This window comes from Sturnira hondurensis, unplaced genomic scaffold (assembly GCF_014824575.4).
Source record: "Sturnira hondurensis isolate 20B ecotype Veracruz unplaced genomic scaffold, ASM1482457v3 Scaffold0018728, whole genome shotgun sequence".
NCBI lineage: Eukaryota > Metazoa > Chordata > Mammalia > Chiroptera > Phyllostomidae > Sturnira > Sturnira hondurensis.
The window spans coordinates 16826058-16847325 of record NW_028091359.1 but is presented as its reverse complement, the minus strand read 5'-3'; the positions used below and the strand labels follow the sequence as shown (position 1 = coordinate 16847325).

General features: G+C 46.5%; 1 protein-coding gene across 1 annotated transcript; it reads right to left on the bottom strand.

Annotated features, from left to right (window-relative positions):
* Positions 1–6383: 6383 nt before the first annotated feature.
* Positions 6384–10617, bottom strand: ERAL1 (Era like 12S mitochondrial rRNA chaperone 1). The gene is made up of 10 exons (XM_037070109.1): positions 10318–10617; positions 9086–9213; positions 8901–8978; positions 8454–8500; positions 8233–8294; positions 7953–8065; positions 7613–7861; positions 7324–7473; positions 7123–7203; positions 6384–6990 (listed from the first exon to the last, which is right to left on the bottom strand). The coding sequence occupies exons 1-10, from the start codon at positions 10598–10600 to the stop codon at positions 6823–6825; spliced, it is 1359 nt and encodes a 452-aa protein (XP_036926004.1). The 5' UTR covers positions 10601–10617; the 3' UTR covers positions 6384–6822.
* Positions 10618–21268: the final 10651 nt, after the last annotated feature.

The following is a 21268-nucleotide window of genomic DNA, read 5'->3' as shown; positions in this document are numbered from 1 at the left end:
AGCCCCAGTATCTCCATTATAAAATCAGCATCCAGCCACCTTTTGGAGACTGATAGACAGGGGCAAAGCCCCCAAGGACCCCACTTAACCTGGGTTCATTGCTCAGCACATGCACTTGCTCATGGGGCCATGAGTCACTGAGAGCCTGAAAGTACTTGAGCGTGCCTTGGGCACTGTCTGCAGGGCCAGCATCTGTTCAGTGTAAGGCGTCCTCTGAGCACCTCCCAGAATAAAGCCCAGGAAGGGTGCTGGGGCCACAGAAAGTAATCCCACAAGATGCCTGGTCACAGAGTCGTTAGAGACTAATAAGAAAGAGATCAATTCTGGCACTGTAGTGAGGAAAACAGAGCAGATCCAAAGTCTGGACATAGGGGCAAGTGTCAAGAAGGGTTAGGAGAAGCTCCAGAGGCTGGTCATCCCAGATGAAACCAAGCTGGGATAAAAGGCGAACCAATAAAAGGCGAACACCAGCGGTCATCTCCGACAAACCCTCTGGGTCTCAGGCTCCATCTATCACATGGAGAGAAGGGATTAGAGTAATTTTCCAGCTCCTCTTTTCCACATCTCTTAACCTTCTAGAACCACACCAGGTGCTTGCTTTGGGTCCTCTGTATCTAAAACAAAACAGAGCAGCAAGAAACTCCCAGAACTTCTCAAAGTCCTCAGTTCCAGGATGAGTTTTGCTGGTAACTGGGCTATGAATGAGACATTGAATGCTATTTACTTCGCCTTTTTTTGTCTTTGACAACTTCATGAAACTTAGTAAAGTAACAGAGAAAATTAAGAGTAATTTTACCAAAAAAAAGTAATTTACTTAACCAAGACAAAATTAAGAATGATTTCACTAGCTGAATCTAATTTTTGAGTATTTTTTAATGTGTACCCATGTGCTATGTGTCTATGTGGGCATCATACATGTGTACTGGGTGCGTGTGTCTGTGGATCTGTGGGTATCTGCTGCTGCTCACCTGTTCCTCGGAGGGTCCTGAGTCCTCTGATGCTGAGAGGTGGAGGGAACCCTGAGGCACTGAATGATTCTCTCCCCTCTTCTGGGCCCCAGCTTCCTCTCCTATGTAAATGAGGGAGTTGAACTCTATGATTTTAAAGGACTGTCACTCCATCACTTGCCATATGGTCTAAGGAAGGTCTAAATAAGAGTCAAGGGCTGAGCCCTTGCGGGGTGGCTCAGTTGGCTGGAACATTATCCCTTATACCAAAAATGTCTCCGGTTTAATTTCCATTCAGGGCACATGCCTAGGTTGTGGGTTCGATCCCCAGTCGGGGCACCTACAGATGTTTGTTAGATGTTTCTCTTTCACATTAATGTTTCTGTTTCTCTCTCTCTCTTTCTTCTTCTTCTTCTTTTTCTTCCATCCTCTCTACAATTAATAAAAATATTCTTGGGTGAGCATTTAAAAAAGAGAGAGAGACAGAGCCAAGAGCTAAAAGCTGCACTGGAAGGGACTAGAATTACACCTTAGAAGGTTAAGGTCCCAAGCCCTGGCTGGTGTAACTCAGTGGATTGAGTGCGGGCCTGCGAACCAGAGGATCGCAGTTTGATTCCCAGTCAGGGCACATGCCTGGATTGCAGGCCAGTTCCCAGCAGGGGACACACCAGAGGGAACTATACATTGATGTTTCTCTCCCTCTCTCCTTCCCCTCTAAAGATAAATAAATAAATTTTTTTTAAAAAAAAGAAGGTTAAGGTCCCAGACCATCCCACCCTGGCCTCAGGAGAGCCATGAGGCTCCCGGTCTAAAGTAAAAGCTGTTGCAATCTAAGACTGAACTGAAGGACCCCACCCCCATGCTGGCCCTGCAATGGGCAGAACCTCCTTGTGACTTGGAGAAAAGGAGAAGGACTCTCATCCTAAGCCCCCTTAGGCCTGTAAGGAGGCACAGGGCTAAAAAGCAGCTACTCAGGAGATGGCGGGAAGTGTGCTCAGGTCCTACTGTGGCCCCTGTCAACTCCTGATAAGCAGGAGAGCCCCCACCCTGATAGCCACAAGTCTGCTTATCAGGGCCCCAGACCACTCCACCCAGGCTCAGACTCTCCTCCAGCCCACACCCTGAGCTCAGCCTCCTCCACCCCAGTCAAGGGCCACCGCCACAGGGTCTCTGGTTAGATGAGATACTGCTCTCCTCTACCTCCAGAACGCCTGGGTTCTGTCCATGTTCACCTTTAGACTTGACTCCCAAGGATTAAGCAGAAACCTAGACAGTGAATGGCACAAAGTTTGGTCTTGGTGCACAAAGCTTGTACTCCAGTAAAGGGACCTGATCTGCAGGGTCTGTGAGTGGAGGTGGCTTGGCAGGAGGGGTCACAGGGAGGCAAGAGCAGATGTAATCATGATTCCTCACTCCATTAGAGCACCTTGGTTTATACAGGTTTCTCACACTTATTTCTCACAACTGGTGAAGTATATATTGCCACCAAAGCTCAGAGAAGTGGCACTTTGCCCGTCATACAGCTCACTTTGCCCGTCATACAGCTCATGAGACAGAGAAAAGGAGGGGAGGAAACTGACACTGGTTCTATACATGGTGGGCTCTGCTCTGGGTTCGAGATGGGTGCTGTGAAAAAACAAAATTCAGGCCCTGGCTGGATAGCTCAGTTGTTTACAGTGTTGTCCCCAATACACCAAGGCTGCAGGTTTGATCCCCTGTCAGGGCACATACAAGAATCAACCAATGAATGCATAAGTATAGTGAAACAACAAACTGATGTTTCTCTCTCACTCAAATCAATAAATAAAATGAAAAAAATCATTAAAAAAGCGACAAAATTTAACCAAATACATTTGAAGGTCTGATGGGCTTTAAGGGATTCATGAATCTCATCTAGCAACTAGAAAGGTGTTCCCAGGAGTTACACAAAATAAAAGGTTTTTATAGGAAGCAGGATGGAGCAAGGGAATTATTAACAAAAGCAGAGATTATTTGGGGGCCCTAACTTTTTTAGGGGGAAAGGGAATGGAAAGAGTTTTTATCGGGCAGATTGCCTCTTCTTTCTATGAGAGATACAGGGGCCCACATGACATCACCTTACTGGTGCTTGACCAGAAAATTCCAGACTCTTCAATTATTACATTTCTGGGAAAGGTTGAAACTGCAATTAGATCAGGTACTACATCCAGGTTTAGTATCATGGGCTTCTAGCATGAATGACATGATTTGGGGCATGTCCTGAAAAATGCTCATATCGTCCCAGTAACCATGAGCTGGGTACGGGTAGCTCCCATTTCATATTTGAGAAAACTGAAGCTGAGGGCACTTTGCCCAGAGTCACAGAGATGGGTGTGGAACAGTTGGGACTGTCACTCAAGTCCTGTTTACCTCTAAACCTGGGTTCTGTCAATGGACTCAAGCTGCTTTCAAGAATATTCCATGTCCTGGCTGGGCAGCTCAGTTGGTTAGAGCATCATCCCAATACTCCGAGACTGCAGGTTTGATCCCTGGCCAGGGCACATACAAGAATCAATCAGCGAATGCATAAATAAGTAGGAAAACAAACTGATGTTCCCCTCTCTCTCTCAAATCAATAAAGACACACAAAAAGGAATATTCCATGGGCTTTCAAATGTTCAACAACAGGCCTGTTTGTGGCCTTCAGTGAGCACAAGGGAAAGGGGTGAAGTAGAAATTAGCTTGTTTGAACCCCTTCTGAGGGCCAGCAGTAGCCCTGTGCTAAGTGCTTCGCTAGCAGCTAACCACCTTGCTCTCACAGCTCTGTGAACTAGGGACTGTTATTATTGCTATCTACAAAGGAGAACAGGGACAGTCCAGGAGAGAAAATGACTTGCCTGCAAGAGCTACACCTTTGTCCATCTGCCTTCCCTGGTCAAAGACTCTCTCTTCCCCGGCATTACAACGGGTTCAGCTCCATGTCAGTCATTTGACATGAACATTCAGTTACTACTCTGTGGTAGAGAAACACCAGTGAGTAAACCAGACCCTCACAATTATGCATTATTTGCTTAATGCAAATAATCATACAAATAATGAGCCCATAACAGGAGGATTTAACTAACCAGGGCAGACCCTCCTGAAGAGGTGACACTTAGAGATCTGAAGTGGGACAAGAAAGGCATGAAGACCATGCCAAACATAAAGAAACACGTGCCAAGTTCTGTTGCATCAGGAAATAGACCACCTGCAAGGAACCAAAAGAAGGTTGGGTCTCTCCTCCTACTCCCCTTCCTGGCCTCATCTGCCCGTAGTTGAGGGGCATGACTGCTTCCTAAAACACAGACCAGGTTGTCTAGGTTAGGAAGAGGAAAAGCAGATGTCCCCCCCATCCCTGAATAGGGGTCTGAAATAATGGAAGCCCTGTTTTAAGGAGTCTCTACGCAAGGAGTCTCATCTTCCCCAAAGGCAGAGGACAAAATGCTGCCCTGTTCTGTGAAGAACAGGCCCCACCCATTCTTTTTTAAAATTTTTATTTATTGATTTTAGAGAGAGGGGAAGGGGAGAGAGAAATGTGGATCTGCTATCCCACTTATTTACGCATTCGTTGGTTAATTCCTGTATGTGCCCTGCCAGGGCTTGAACCTGAAACCTTGACTGTGGGGGCCGTGCTCCAACCACGACCACCTGAACTACCAGGCCAGGGTGGCCCCACCCATCCTTATGTTGGCTCCACAAGAATTTTGGATTTAGTGCCCTTCAAATTTCTCAGCAAAGGACTACCCCCAACCCTCCACAAAGAGAACCTTGTCATGGCCTAGGTGGGCAAGGAGGTCCACCTGCCAAGGTCTGGCCTCCTTGAGCTCAGCAGTAAATGCAGGCAGGGGCCTGGGGACTGAAATTTAGGCCAGAGCTTGCCCCAGGAATCCAGAGATCCAGCTGTAAGGAAACTCCCTGCCTTATAGAGATTCAACTAATAATCCCACCACCACCAAAAAACAACCCAACCCCCCACCAGGGATGACCTACAATTAAGCCCTGAAGGGATGGGGTAGGGCTGTCCTTTTCCCTCCCTGGCCTAGAAGATATATGACCAGCTTCATGGTGATGACAGTGAAGACTGGATCTTAGGCCAAGCAAGGTCCCTAAGAGTGTGTGAGAAAGGCCTAAAAGAGAAAGGGGTCAGTGAACCTCCTTCCAAGTTATCCTGCAAGGAAAGGGTTAAGACACAGGGCCTTACCCAGGAAAGTGCCCCACCCAGGGAGGAGCCAGTGGATTAAAAAGCCCGAACTTTCCGTGGAGAGGCAGGGACAGGGCCTCTCTACCTCCCTAGCCAGCAGTTTGGGCTCCAGGTAAGTGCCCCTCCTCTGTGTCTATCTGTTGGTCTGGCCAGAGGCAAACTTAGGCCTCATTATGTGATTTCTGGCTTAACTCTGGTGCTGGGTCCCTAAGGTCAGTGGTCCCCAGCTTTTTTGGCACCAGGGACTGGTTTTGTGGAAGACAATTCTTCCAGGGACCTGGGGTGGAGGGTGATAGTTTCGGGATGATTCAAGTGCATTATATTCAAGCTCACTTCCTGCTGTGCATCCTGGTTCCTACCAGGCCATGGACCACATCAACCTGCACCCTGGATGTTGGGGACCCTGACTAAGGTGATTTCAACAAATCCTTGCTTTGCAGAATTCTCTGGGCCAGTGCCCTTCCACTAACCCACTTGGGAAGCCCCTGACTACAGAAGTGAGACGCTGCTCTGACTGATCTGGCTCAGTGGCTTGGGCGTACTCCTGCAAACCTAAAGGTCACTGTGGTCAGGGCACAGGCCTGGGTTGCAGGCCAGGTCCCTGGTTTGGGGTGTGCAAGAGGCAACTGGTTGATGTTTCTCTTCCACATCAATGTTTCTCTTCCACATCAATGTTTCTCTCTTTCTTCCTCCCTTCCCTGCTCTCTAAAAATAAAAAGATGCTAGCCTGGGAGCTGTGGAGCAAGGACTGGGGAGTTCTGGGTGTCCAGCCTTAGTCTGTCCTGCTCTGCCCCCAGACCCTGGCTTTCCCTGCCACACTGGTCTCCAAGCCATGCTCCTTGTGCCCTTCTGCAGGGCCCTGGCTGGGATATCATCATATACTGTAAGTTTGCAATGAGACACTACAGTATAGATGATGTACTAGTCCGGGCACCCCCAGCTCTGGAACCCGATGAGGAGGGCAGAGGATGCCACAAGCCCACCACGCTCACCGATCAGACTATCACAGCCTGCTGACAGGGCACTTGGGAATGGCTAGGAAACCGTTACCATTACTGAGTTTAGTAATGGTAACGGTTATCTTGCTGTGCCCAGAAAACGTGCCAAGAAGAGACCTCAGGACCCTGGAGCAGACTTCTGGAAGGGAGGGTGACTCCGGTTCAGACAATAGGGTGGGGGTGAGGAATTGGTAAGTTTTCTCTTTCTTGTTCTAAAAAAATAAAAGGTGAGAACCAGAATGCTTGTCTTTTAACTTTATTAGCATCCCATAATGAGGAGAATGATGGGGTGGGAGGGATCAAAGACTTGCATAGCAGCTGGGAGGCACCATCTCACTCAGGACACACAGGTCCTTACATGGCTTTGAGGTGGAGGATCGGAGAGGGGAGAAAGGGCTAACTCCTCTCTGCTAACGACTGGCAACTCAGGGAGAAACTCTGCTCCCAATGCCAGAAGGAAGTAGGGTGGCACTGATCCCACCAAAGGGCCAACTTCTAGACCTACGTAGCTGTGGCCCCAGTGAGAGGAATTACCTGGGGAGTGAGCTAAGGTAGGTTCCTTCCTCCAACACAAGACATGTCTAGGCAGGGGCCTAGGCAAGGTAGGCCAGCCAGAGTCAGTTTGTCAGTATCCATGCCCCTCACCAGTCCTTGCAGGCCTCAGGCAGGGGCAATTCTGTCAAAGCTTGGATTGGGATGTCTTAGGAGGCGCAGCTGCAGGTGGTGAACTGAGGAGCTTCACAGAGAGGGAGATCCGAACCTCACAGAGAAAGATGTTCATGAGGTCTCGGCCTACCTCATCTGCAATCTGGGAGATCAGGTGCCCCTTCGGACCAATCAGGATCCTCTGAAGGCAGGACAGAAGAGAGGGACTGTGAGCAGGCTCTCAGGAATCCCAAGCAGTGGGGCAGGCAGGGGTGGGGAGGAAACCCCTGCCTAATGGAGCCTTAGTCCCTCCTCTAAGCCTACCCCTGCTTACCACATGAGATTCTTTGGGCACCAGAAGCTTCTGTACAATCACCAGCTCCCCACTTGGCCCTTCTTCCCACACAACTGTTTTCTGCACAAGGAAACATAATTAGTCAGACAGGTCCATACCCCAACCACACCGGGACCCAGCTGTCCTGCTTTGGGTGTGTCCCTGGTAGAGAGCCCCCAGATCCTCTCACTGGGCCTGTACCTGCTGCACATGGTACGGCACCTCCTGGGGCAGGTGCTCAAGGAGTTTCTCTCGGATGATGTTGGTGCAGATCTCCTCAGGTGTCTGGCTAGTGAGGACTTCACTATGGAACTCCCAGGGCCCTGGCCGGGCCTGTGCCAGGAGGTATTTCTGAGGGCACAGAGAGAGTGGGGGAGCACCTCAGTCCCAACCAGGACTTTCCTACTTACTCTCACTCCCAGGAGGAACTCTGAGGCTTGTCTTCCCATGGTAGAAGGCAAACGCCAGGCTATGGCCAAGGCTGACTGACCTTTAGTGTTTTCACGTCCTCCTGGCTTAGGGCTGACAACATGAAGATCTCCTGGAAGTGGGGCCAGCCAATCCTCTTAGAACCTCCAACGGACTGTGCGTCCGGGCCCTCAGCTGCTGGGCTGGGGCAATGGATGCCTGACCCCGAGCGGAAGGCTGGCTTTATCTTGAGCTTCTTGCCATTGACCATACCTTCAGTGAGGGCTGTTGTGAGCTCCAGGAGAACTGACTTCTGCTTTAGGCAATCTACCTGGACATGGGAGATGGGCAGAGGATGTGTGGTCAGCCAGATGGGGACCTTGAAGGAAAACGGACCCCTTCCTCAGATAGGTGATGCTCACCTTGTTCAGGATAAGGATGCTGGGAACTTGGGAATACCGGGTCAGGCACTGGAGCACTTGGGGGCTGAGCTGGTTCCGAGTCCACTTGTCAGAGACATCCACAAGTACCACAACTGGAAGTTAGCAGGTTAGGGAGGACAAAGATATGACCACTCTTTTCCTAAACTCCCCAAGAACTTCTAATGGTATGGGCTCTGGCCAAACCCCACCTTCCAAACTATCAAGAATAAGAGGCCATGACAGTGTAAACTGGGCTTCAGATTCCCATCTCAAGCCTAACCCAAGTCAGCAGATTCCATGCTCTTCCACGGATCTTCCAACAAAGAGAGCTCCAGGTGGTGCCTGAGGGACAGACATAGAGTTCAGGCAGGGCCTTATGACCGATGCACCCTTGATAAGGAATGCAGTGTGAAAAGGGGGTTTTCTAGACCCTATGATGGAATCTCCCCACCCCCTCTTCAACACCTTTGCCCTTAGAACCCTTGTTTCCATAAGTATTACCTTTTCTGTTTAACAGGGCTGATCAGGCCAGGTGTGTCAAGTAGAATCTAAAATAAGAAAAGAGAGATACCCAGACCCTTGGGCCCCAGGAAGAAAGATTATGACTGGGAGCAAGAGAAAAGCTATCCTTGACGTCAGGAGCCTGCTTCCCCCATGCCCCCCACCCCCCAACTTCTTGGTTAAGCTGATTAAATTTTTACCCTCTAGCTTTGTTTAAATTCTAGATGGGATCCAGGAGGAAGATGATGACTGTAGATATATGGAACATTAGGAAGCAGTAAAGACAAAATAAGAACTTTCTGACTGAATACCGGAGAGAGACTCTAGGCCTAAGGGAAGAGAAACTCCTCTTTCCTCAGAGAAGTGAGTCTAAACATCATTTTCTTCAGGTCTAATGCTAAGAGAGGCCCTTTATGCTTCACGCTCTGTCCTGTTGCTAGTACCCACCACCTGGGCCTCCTCTTCCGTGATGACCCCCAGAGCTTGGCAGCGAGTGGTGTGCACCTTCTTGGAGACAGGAAATACCTGCCAGGAACAAAGAAGTCACAGTTGAGGTCCAAGATCCTTCCAAGACAATGCATAGAGAGATGAAAAGGGTGTGTGTTGGGGGGTGGGTCCAGGGTGCAGCATACTTTTCGGCCCAGCAGCTGGTTGGAGAGTGTTGACTTCCCTGCATTCGGGGCACCCAAGAGGACCACTCGTAGGACACGGGAGTTCTCAGGCATGTCGGGACGATGGACCAAGAGGAGATCCTGTTCATCTGTGTGTGGAGGCAGGAGGGGAATGAGAGGGAGTACAATCTAGATCCTGTCAGGTACACAGCCCTACCCACCCACAAAGGGAGTACAGATACAAGATCGGTATTCCAGGTTGAAGCCAAGACCTGGTTTTGAGACTTAGTTTGTCCATTAATTAGTTTATATAGTTTTTTTGTTGTTGTTGTTGCAGGCTGTTTGCTTACTGGTGGAAGGCCACAGGGACTAGAAATGTATTTGCTGTGATTAAGGTGGGACCCTGTGGGGGAGGTAGGGCTCAGGGTCACAGGTCCTGGGGCTGTGTTGGCCCCTCCAGCTCAGGATAGGGACTGAGAGTAATCTCCCCCAGCTCTCTGGCCCAGACCAGAGCATTCTGGGGAGCCGGGTGCTGTGAAGGAAGCTCAGGGGCCTAAATTCTCTTGCCTCTGGCCCCATTAATTAGTTTATATAATTTTATCAAGTCCTCTAACCTTTCTAAATTCCTTAGTTTTCTCATATGTAAAATTAGAAAACTAAGGAATAAAATAACCTTCTTTTGACAATTGGTAATTGTGGAAACAATCCCTGGCACTTAGTACTCAGTTACTGAGTGGAACTGCACTGTGTGGTTGTGCCTGGTAAATATGTGAGCACAGATATACCAGATAAAGCCAGGAATCCCTCCAGCCCTGACAGTCTCACTGTACTGAGGGTGTTAGGAAGGCTCTGAAAGCTGTCTCAGTCTTTTTGTATTAGCTTCTTATGACACTGCACTGCAATGATCAGATTATGTGTCCGGACTCCCTACCAGAATGGAGGGTGCTATTTCCCAGGTGTAATCCAGTTGCTTGCCAAGTACATGGGGTATTTTACCGGATCGAGTCTGCTTCCCACGTGGGGTCAGAAAGCGACAACTCTGCCTGCCCTGTGGTCCTTCAGCCTCGTGCTTTGTGAGCGTCTCTAGTTGTGACCAGATGAGTCCTCACTGCTCACCTTTCTCGCGGCCTTTAGATTGTTTTTATAACGCCGGGTCAAAAATATTATCACCAAACTGAGAGGTTTCCCCAATACTGAACTTTCAGTGATTAAAAACCGTAACCGTTCCGGGCATATCTGTCTGGGTCCTTTACCTCTGTGAATGGACACGGCGGGGACGCGAGGTGTCAACGAACTGTCAGGCTGAGAGATTCCGAGCAAGCGGTCCAGGGCGGAGTTCTGGCCATAACGCCTAGAAGCCGAGGCCAGGAGGGGACCAGAGAAAGCAGCGCCCGCGACACAGGACACGCACCTCCGCTGACAGCCCAAGAGTGATGGAAACTGCGTCGCCCGTTCCCTCGTGGCGACAAGGCCCAGCTGCCAAAACCCTAACGCTGTTCGAAAGAGCGCAACTCCGCGCTGCCTGGGGGAAGCCATGGCAGCCGCAAAGCACTCCGGGAACTGGCCGGGAACTCACCTACGATTGGATGCAGCGGCAGAAAGACGAGCGAGCTGCAGAGAGATAGACTGGCCCAGGGAGCGGAGACGCAAGCGGCGTTGGAGGTTGGGTGTAGGAGGAGTTACTCTGGAGACTGACCAAGAAAAGGGGGAAATGAATATTTAGAGTGTGAGCATGTTGATAGAGTGTGAGCATGATGATTTTTTTGGAATCCTGTATTCATCGTGTTTTCTCCTGCTTAAGTTTTGTGAAAGGCCCTTGTAGCCCAGCCTCCTGAAAAACTACATCTCCCACGAGACCAAGCAGGAGAAAACGTTCTTTTAGTGCCTGACTTCTTCACCCAGCTGGAGAAACCTGAGCATCGAAGGGTGGGTGGGCGTGGGAACTGGCACTGTTCCAATGGTCTCCGTAAGGATCGTTTTAGTCTTCTCCAGTCAGGCTTGCAGGATCCTTTTCCAGTCCCACTTTGGATTAACCCTAGCGGCCGGCAGCAGCTCCGGCAGGCGGCACTTTTCACTTTGTGCGAACCTCCGGTATGGAGTGATCCGTGAGTCGGTGTTGCCGATGAGCAGCCGACCCGGATTTCCCTCCTTAAATCTTGGCTACTATCTCCTCCCTGAGATAGTAGACCCTCTCTTCCAAAATAGGATAGGGTCTTCAAAGGAAGAAGAAGTGTTGAGTCACCCAGGATCTCCCAGACTGCCTTAGCAGCTTGAGCAACTTGCTTTACCTTGGGCGATTTGTGGCCTAAAGCCCCTTTCATCCTTTGAAGGCTCTCAATCAGACTCTTATTTTTTTAACTGAGAAGCTTTTATTTCTTTCATTCAGGTTCTTTTTATTTCTAATCTCCTTCTTAACCCCTACATAGGTATCTATTTAATTTTTAAAATTATACAAACATTTAGTAGCGCTTGGATTTTTTGTACTTTTTTTAAAATATATTTTATTGATTATACCATTACAGTTGTTCTATTCCCTCCCTTCATTCCCCTCCACCCGCACACTCCCTCCCCCACCATTCTCCCCCCCTTAGTTTATAACCACGTGTCTCAAGTTCTTTAGATTCTATATTTCCCCCACTATTCTCGCCCTCCCCCCTATCTATTTTCTACCTACCATCTATGCTATTTTCTGTGCCTTCTCCCCCCTTCTCCTCCTCCCACCCCCCTGTTTCTAACCCTCCATGTGTTCTTCATTTCTATGGTTCCACTCCTGATCTAGCTGTCCTCTTGGTTTGCTTTTGTTTTAGGTGTGGTTGTTAATAACTGTGTGTTTGCTGTCCTTTCACTGTTCATATTTTTCATCTTCTTTTTCTTATATAAGTCCCTTTAGCATTTCATATAATAAGGGCTTGGTGATGATGAACTCCTTGAACTTGACCTTATCTGAGAAGCACTTTATCTGTCCTTCCATTCTAAATGAAAGTTTTGCTGGATAAAGCAATCTTGGCTGTAGGTCTTTGGATTTCATGACTTGGAATACTTCTTTCCAGCCCCTTCTTGCCTGTAAGGTCTCTTTTGAGAAATCCGCTGACAGTCTGATGGGTACTCCTTTGTAGGTGACTGTCCCCTTATCCCTTGCTGCTTCTAGGATTCTCTCCTTCATTTTAGTCTTGGCTAATGTAATTATGATGTGCCTTGGTGTGTTCCTTCTTGGGTCCAACTTCTTTGGCACTCTCTGAGCTTCCTGGATTTCCTGGAAGTCTATTTCCTTTGCCAGACTGGGGAAGTTCTCCTTTATTATTTGTTCAAATAAGTTTTCCACTCGTGGCTGTTTCTTTCCCCCTTCTGGTACCCCTATAATCCGGATGTTGGAACGTTTAAAGATGTCCTGGAGGTTCCTAAGCCTCTCCTCATTTTTTTGAATTCTCATTTCTTCATTCCTTTCTGGTGGGATGTTTTGTTCTTCCTTCTGGTCCATTCCATTGATTTGAGTCCCAGTTTCCTTTCCATCACTATTGGTTTCCTGTGCATCTCCCTTCATTTCAATTAGTTTAGCCTTCATATGTTCCTCTAATTTGTGACTATGTTCCTCTAATCTGTGACTATAATCTACCAGTTCTGTGAGCATCCTGATAAATAGTGTGTTGAATTGTGCTTCTGAGAGGCTGGCAATTTCTGGGTCGCTTAGAGTTATTGGCTCTGGGACTTTGAGTTCTTCTTGCACCATCTTTTTGGCTGTTCGTGCCTGTTCCGTAGCAGGATCAGAGCCCTAAAGTGTTCACTAGAGCAGGGCAACTAAGTCTCTGGGTTGTGACGTTGTATGTGGGGGTGGGGTCAAAGAGGGACAATGGCTTCCTGTCTGCCGCCTGCCGCCGCGGCCATGGCGCCGCAGCCACCCCCGTCACCAGGCCCACGAGTTTCGTTCCACTGCACGCGAGTGTGCCACCGCTGTCAGCTCTCCACCACTGGGTTCGCCCCCTGGGGCCTTCGTGGTCCGTCTCACTGTGCGCGAATGTGCGACCGCGGTCAGTCTGCCCCACACCCCGACTGGTTCTGGGCTGCCTGCGCGTCTAGGTCGGGGGATCTGTCCTGCCCGACCCAGCTCCGCTGCTGGCTCCGCTGCTGGCTCCGTTCCGCCTCTCTTACCGTCCCCGTTGAATGGTTCGTAGTTGTCGGACTTCCGTATAATTCCGTTTTCTGGTCTTTGGGTGTGTCCTAGTTCTCCAAATCTTTGTTGTGTTCAAACTTGGTTGTGGGAGAAGGCACAGTGTTTCCACCTATGCCTCCATCTTGGCGGAAGTCTCAATCAGACTCTTGATATTGAGAGATAATTGTTGCAAGAACTGAAGGGATGGGAATTCATTAGGCATATACTATGTACAGGCCCTGCCAGGATGCCGTGGATATACCAATGAACAAAATGGTCAAAATTCTTCCATCACTTGCATCCTGGGGGCCATGCGTGTTTGTGTGTTTGTGATGTCAGTGACCTGACAGGAACAATTCAGTTGAGTGGTCTGGGTAAAAGCCTAGATAGAGTGGGTTTTTTAAGAGAGAATGGATAGGAATTAAGGATAGCCAGAATATACTCATATATACAGTTCTTCCCAGGGGAGCAGAGCAGAAGAGGAGTGGGGTTAGGAGAGTTTTCTTTTTTAAGGTGGGAGATTGTGTTTGTTCATGGCAATGACCCAGCAGAGACGGAAAACCTGATACTAGTCAGGGGTGGGGGGATATTGGAAGATGGTGAGAACCAGCTGGCCAGGCTGCTGTTGTAGGAATGGAGGTTGAGGTGTCCAGGGAAGCTGAGTGACAGGATTGACAAAGCCGGAGGACCCAAACGCACTGATGGTTTGCAAATGTCACCAGGCTCCAGCTTTCAGGGTGCCTGCTCTGTTAGTGGAAGGAACAGCTTTTGGGGAACATGATATTCTGGATATTCTTTGGGCACCCATATGCCCCCAAACAAGATGCCACTAAGTACAGGACAGTCAGCAATTAGGAAAATATTAATCTTCTTTCATGGATAGTAAGGTAAAATGCATTTCAACTGCATTAAAGTGATGGGAAATCACAGGTTAAACAGTGAATAAAGCGTTTAATTACATAAAAGCAAATGAAGAGTTTAATTCCAAAATTACCTATGGAACACATACTAAATACTACAGTTCTGGCAACAGATAGTACTGTGGAAGCATCCCAGGGATGACACAAAACTTAGGGGAAATGAATCAAAGTGCTTTGTTAATTCTCTTCTTTCCCAGAAATTTCCCCTCAAAGAATATTGTGTGAATATTTTCCCCTCAAAGAATATTATGTATTGTGTGAAGTTAGAAGAGGTTAATCAAATGAAGCAGATTACCTGGGTTGATATCTCATTTTGCCATTTATTAGCTGTGTGAGTTTGACCAAGTTATTTAAACTCTTCAGGTGTTAGTTTCCTCATTTTTAAAATGAAATATATGTTCATTTGAATCTGGGACTTAACACAATATAGGCTCTCAGCAAATGTTTTCATCTTAAGGCTAATTGTTTTGCACCTTCAGGAAACTTTTTCCATGAATTTCTTTTCTGTATAGACAATTTCTTTCTGTACTGTATTCCTTATATCAGCGTTTATTTTTTTTAATGCTTAGTTGCTTCCATCTGAAAAGTGAAAAACCTTTCCTTATTCCAAATCCTGTTCCAACTTTTATCTTATTAAAATTGTCCAATCAATATGGTGGAGAGAAGCAGATAAATTTCAAAGATTTGAGAGGACGGATTTGGAAGGAGATGATGCCTCTCTGATGGCCTCCTCTTCCAACTGGATTAAGTCCTTGCATGCATTAAAAACTTTGCTTACTTCTCCTCCCAAGACTTCAGCTACTTTGGCTTTTTTCCCATCTCTTAATTATACTAGGCTCACCCTGGCTGGTGTAGCTCAGTGCATTGAGTAGTGGCCTGAGAACCAAAGGGTCACCAGTTTGATTCCCAGTCAGGGCACATGCCTGAGTTGTGGACCAGGTCCCTAGCTGGGGAACACACAAGAGGCAACAGATCGATGTATCTCTCACACATCGATGTTTCTCTCCCTCCCTTCCCCTGTTTTCAAAAATATATATATCCATACACACAAAGCTCATTTCTGCCTCACGGTCTGTACATCTGTCACTCCTGCCTCATGTGTTCTTCTATATTTGGCTTTTGATCCTCATTCAGGTTTCAGTTTAAATGTTACTTCCTCAGAGAGGCTTTTCCTCACAGCAATGATCCTCAGAGGTTACTCAGGGGTCTTCAGGATCTTTGATCTTACCAACCTCCTCATGGTCCCAATCTGACTAAATCACTCCTTTGCTTCACTGCCCTGAGAATAAAGTACAAGTTAATTAATATGTCTCCAGCTTACTTTGCCAGTCCCATCTTTTGTCACTCCATTCAAGTGAACTTTTTCGGTTCAATTTTTCAGTCCCCCAATTACCTGGTATTCTCTTTTACTTTTTTTCTTTTAAATATATTTTATTGATTATGCTATTACAGTTGTCCCATTTCCCCCCTCCTTATTCCCGTCTACCCCGCACCCTCTCCCACCCCCATTCCCCATTTTAGCTCATGTCCATGAATTGTACACATAAGTTCTTTGGCTTGTCGATTTCTCATACTATTTTAACCTCCCCTGTCTATTTTTTTACCTACCATTTATGCTTCTTATTCCCTCTACCTTTTCCCTCATTCTCTCTCCTGTCCTTCCCCACTGATATCCCTCCATATGATCTCCATTTCCGTGATTCTGTCTGTTGTAGTTGTTTGCTTAATTTTTGTTTGTTTGTTTAGATTCAGTTGTTGACAGTTATGAGTTTGTCATGTTACTATTCATATTTTTAATCATCTTCTTTTTCTTAGATAAGTTCCCTTTAACATTTCATATAATAAGGGCTTGGTGATGATGAACTCCTTTAACTTGACCTTATGTGGGAAGTGCTTTATCTGCCCTTCCATTCTAAATTATAGCTTTGCTTGGTCTTGGATGTAGGTCTTTTGCTTTCATGACTTTGGATACTTCTTTCTAGCTCCTTCCTGCCTGCAAGGTTTCTTTTGATAAATCAGCTGATAGTCTTATGGGAACCCCTTTGTAGGTAACTCTCTCCTTTTCTCTTGCTGCTTTTTAGATTATATCCTTCTCCCTGGCTGGTGTAGCTCAGTGGATTGAGCACAGGCTTGCGAACCAGAGGATCGCAGTTCAATTCCCAGTCAGGGCACATGCCTGGGTTGCAGGCCAGTTCCCAGCAGGGGACACACTAGAGGCAACCATACATTGATGTTTCTCTCCCTCTCTCCTTCCCCTCTAAAGGTAAATAAATAAAATCATTAAAAAAAGATTATCTCCTTCTTTTTCATCTTGAGTAATGTAATTATGATGTGCCTTGTTATGTGCTTCCTTGGGTCCAACTTCTTTGGGACTCTCTGAGCTTCCTGGACTTCCTAGAAGCCTATTTCCTTTGCCAGATTCGGGATGTTCTCCTTCATTAATTTTTCAGAGAAGTTTTCCATTTCTTACTCTTCCTCTTCTTCTGGCACCCCTATGATTCAGATGTTGGAACATTAAAAGTTGTTCCTAAGCCTCTCCTCAGGAACTTTTTAAAATTTGTGTTTCTTCATTCTGTTCTGGTTGAATGTTTATTTCTTCCTTCTGGTCCAAACCATTGATTTGAGTTTCAGTTTCCTTCCTGTCGCTGTTGGTGGTTCCCTGTGCCGTTTTCTTTATTTCACTTTTCATAACCTTTGCTTTTTCCTGTTTTGCAACCACACTCAACCATTTTTGTGAGCTTCCTCACTACCAGTGTTTTGAAGTCTGCATCTAATAGGTCGACTAATCTCTTTGTTGCTTAGGTGTGTTTTTCCTGGAGCTATGATCAGTTCTTTCATTTGGGCCATTTTTTTGTCTCAGTGTGCTTGTTACATTGTAAGGGGTGGAGCCTTAGGTGTTCACCAGGGCAGGGCAACCCATGGTGGGGTATGGGTTGCAGGGCGGGGGTCTGAAAGGGATCAATGCTGCTTGCTCAGCTCTCTGCTGGCTTTCAGTTCCTTCCTGTGCTATCCACAAGCAAATTGGGCCCTTCTGGTGCTGATTCCCGGGTGGGTGGTTTGTGTATGTTCTAGGACCCCGTGGATCTCTCCCTGTGAAGCTGGGAGTTTCTCCCACTGCCACAACCCCCACAGGTTTGTTTGTTTGTTTATTTATTTATTTTTATTGTTTATTTATTTTTAGAGAGAGGGGATGGGAAGGAGATAGAGTGAGAGAGAAACATCAATGTGTGGTTGCCTCTCATGTGTCCGCCACCAGGGACCTGGCCTGCAACCCAGGCATGCGCCCCGACCAGAAACCGAACCAGCAACCTGTGCTCATTCCACTGAGCTACACCAGCCAGGGCCCCCACAGGTTTTTTCAGTCAGAGGTTTTGAGACTTTATTTCCCCATGCTGTAACCCTGGGTTGTGTGGTCTGTCTTGCTCCCCAGTTGTTCCTCCTGGTTTATCTGAATGCAAATGTGGGACCACCCACTCCACCAGCCACTGCTTCACCCACCCTGGTCCTCCTGCTGTTACCTTGATGAGAGTCCTCTCTGCCTGGCTGCCCGTCTCTGCCCCTCCGACCGGTCTAGATGAATGTTTCTTCTTTAACTCCTTGGTTGTTGGACTTTTATACAGTTCAATTTTCTCGCAGTTCTGGTTATTTTTTTTTAAAGATTTTATTTATTTATTTATCTTTAGAGGGGAAGGAGAGGGAGAGAAACATCAATGTATGGTTGCCTTTTGTGCGTTCCCTGCTGGGAGTTGGCCTGCAGGGAACCGGCCTGCAACCCAGGCATGTGCCCTGACTGGGAATCGAACCGCGATCCTCTGGTTCACAGGCCCGCGCTCAATCCACTGAGCTACACCAGCTAGGGCTGCAGTTCTGGTTATTTTTGTTTTTAAATTTGTTATTGTCCTTTTGGTTGTGTGAGTAGGCACAGTGCAGCTTCCTATGCCTCCATCTTGGCCAGAAGTCTCTTTTTTACTTTTTACTTTCAAGACTAGTTAAATTCTCTCATAGGACCCTTTTTCCCTCCTATGACAAGGCAGTTTATAATATGATGAATGAGCAAACAGATTGAGCCAGACACCCTGTGTTTGATTCTCAGCTCCATTATTTTTCATGTGACCTGAGGCAAGTAACCTCTCTACTTCAGTTTCCTCATATTTTAAAGTAGGGATAATGATAATATGCTGATAAGATTGTTATTATTAAAATAACTGGTATGTATAAAATGCTTAAAACAATGCTTGGCACAGAGTAAATCCTTTGTGTTTACTGTTGTTGTATACCCTGTACTACAGTGTAAGTTCTATGAAAACAAGGAATATATATTATTCAGTACTGTATTTCCTGCACTTAGGACACTATCTTATACATAGTAGATACTCAATAGATTTTTGTTCATTGAGTGAATAAAGTACATTTCTGGATTGGCTCCCCCTTTATAGCACTGAGATGGTTGCAGCAGTTCTGGATATTACATCTTCCCATATCCAGTTTTAGTGGGAAAGAACTTTCTCAGAAAGAAAATTCTCCTTGTGCATTTTTGGCTCTGTCTGGGTTATGCGCCAACATGTGCTTATCCACATGGTCTGAAAATGGAGTAAGGGTGGTTGTCTGAATGATTTTCATTGGATATAATGAATGAATGTGTGGTAAGGGAAAAAATTGCACTCTTTTGTCCTTGGTAAGAAATTCAAGCCCTGGCCAGGTGGCTCACTTGGTTGGAGCGTTGTCCCATACACCAAAAGGTTGTGGGTTTGATTCCTGGTCAAGGCACATTTCTAGGTTGAGGGTTGGATCTCCAGTCGGGGTGTGTAAGGGTGATTGATGTTTCTCTGTCACATTGATGCTTCTCTCTCTCTCTTTGTCTCTTCCTCTGTCTCTAAAATCCATTAAAAAAGAAAGAGAAATTTAAGTAGGGAAATAGGTTAGGAGACCCTTATGGTTCAAACATAAGAAGATAATGCTGTCATCATATAGATTCCAGCAGGCCGTCCTGGGGGTTGCATGTGGTGGTGAAGGTGGGAAAGCACAGTTCCCAGAAGCTTCAAGGACAGCTGTGGTCTTCTTTTTAGTCATCGATTCATCAGAACATAGTGTCGATATTAATTCTTCCTCCTTTCTGGCTTTGCAATTTTGCTAAGGTGCCAAATGTGCTCTCATTCCAAAGGATAATACTTTTGCAAGTAATGACAACTCTTCTAAGCCAGAAGCTATCCTCTGGGATTGGTCCTGGGCCCTACCCACAGGCCCTAAGGATGTCTTGTTTAGTGCCCACCACCCTGTTCAGTTAGCTGTTGTATTTTACTTTACATATGTTAAGATGTAATTGCCCGCGGTTCGATTCCCAGTCAGGGCACATGCCTGGGTTGCAGGTGGGTTCCCTGCAGGCCAACTCCCAGCAGGGGACACACGAAAGGCAACCATACATTGATGTTTCTCTCCCTCTCCTTCCCCTCTAAAGATAAATAAATAATAAAATCTTTAAAAAAAAAAAGATGTAATTGCCTTGGTGGGAGGCAGTTTATACATGAGAACTGTACCTTTGTGTAGATCTGCTTTTCTTGATATAGGATTATGTGAATTTATACACTGTTTCCCCACAGCAACATAGAGTTCTGTATGTAAAAATCACAAGAATTTGTTAAGAAAAAATCCTCACGTTCCTATGTGCTTCAGGGAATAACCCTTAGTATCTTAGTGACCTGAGAATTCCATTGTGTGCATTTCCCTATATCTTCCTGGCTCCTTCTACAGAAGAATTTGTAATATTTTTTTAAAAGATTTTTTTTTAATTTGTAGAAAGAGGGGAATGGAGGGAGAAAGAGAGGGAGACTAACATCAATGTACCATGATCACTTTTTGTATGCCCCCAACCGATGACCAGGCATGTATTCTGACTGGGAATTGAAGCAGACACCTTTGGGTCTGTGGGGCAATGCCCAATCCAATCTTGGTAATTAGTAATATTAATGACAACCAGGCAGTATTGCCTCCAGTATCACTGTGATACTTCATTTTCAGCATTCTCAGCCTTTACTCAAGGGCAACAAGTTTCTAGGCCTAGAGTCTATTTTTGCTTTTTTTTACAAAATAGCAAAACTGTCCTTATCTTAGATTAGGAGTTAAAACATTCATTCTAGGACCAGGCCTAGAAGTAGAGAGAATTTAACATGGTTCATTTTAAAAAAGAAAAAGAAAAGGCACTTTTTTCTTCTTTTTTTCCTGATGTTATATCTTGGTCCCTATCTCTCCAAATGCTGAATTGTAGAGGGAGAGTGGGCTGGAGGTGGGATGTTGGAGTCACAGTGATAAGGAGAACTTAGTCCTGTACCTCTTCTTCCCTTTGACTAAAGTGCATTGCCTGTGGCATTCAAATTTGTGTTGTTCAATTCCCAGGACTCAGGTGAGCCTAGTCTCTTACTGGGCTATGCCAAGGCAGCACAGTGGTCCACCAGCTGATAGTTGGGCCTCATTGGGTTAAAGGTCTGGTTTCCTTTACTAGTTTGCAAAAGGTTCAGGCTCTAGAGTGATAGCTGGAAAGTAGGGGACTTTTAGCCTGCAAGTCCCTCGGTGGCACATATGAGACACCTAGAACATTTTCATCCGATAAACAGTATGCACTTGATAAACAGACTGAATTTAGCAGTGTCCCAGTGCATTGTAGGTGTAGTCATCTCCTAGACAAGGACCTGGGGCTTCTGAGCACCTCCTAGCTAGAAATGTATTTTGGGGTTTCAAAGTTGCCTCCTACACAATTATCCCCAATGCATTCTACAATAGATGTGATCATCTTCTGGAAAGAAACCTAGCTCTGGCTGGATAGCTCAGTTGGTTAGAGCATCTTCTGGATATGCCAACATTGTGGATTATATCCTCAGTCAGGGCACACATGTGCAATAATGCAAAAATAAGTGGAACAACAAACTGGTACTTCTCTCTCTCTCTCTCTAAAAATCAATTAAACAAACAAAGAGTGCTCGCATGGGCAGCACATTTACTAAAATGGGACCCATACAGAGATTAGCATGGCAAGAGGAAGAGAAGGAAGAGAAGGAAAGAAAGGCCGGCCTAAATTTATTCTCAGTGCTCACCTCAGAGCATGTAATTTCAGGCCTTCAGGTGCAAGTGGGATACAGAATCCTG

Excerpts from the sequence above, each read along its gene's own strand:
- ERAL1 (XM_037070109.1), bottom strand. The coding sequence starts at position 10,600 with ATGGCTTCCCCCAGGCAGCGCGGAGTTGCGCTCTTTCGAACAGCGTTA. Across the intron at positions 8,979-9,085 it reads ACCAGCTGCTGGGCCGAAAA|GTATTTCCTGTCTCCAAGAA; the intron begins GTATGCTGCACC and ends TGTTCCTGGCAG. Across the intron at positions 8,066-8,232 it reads CATGGAATCTGCTGACTTGG|TTGTGGTACTTGTGGATGTC; the intron begins GTTAGGCTTGAG and ends GCTAACTTCCAG.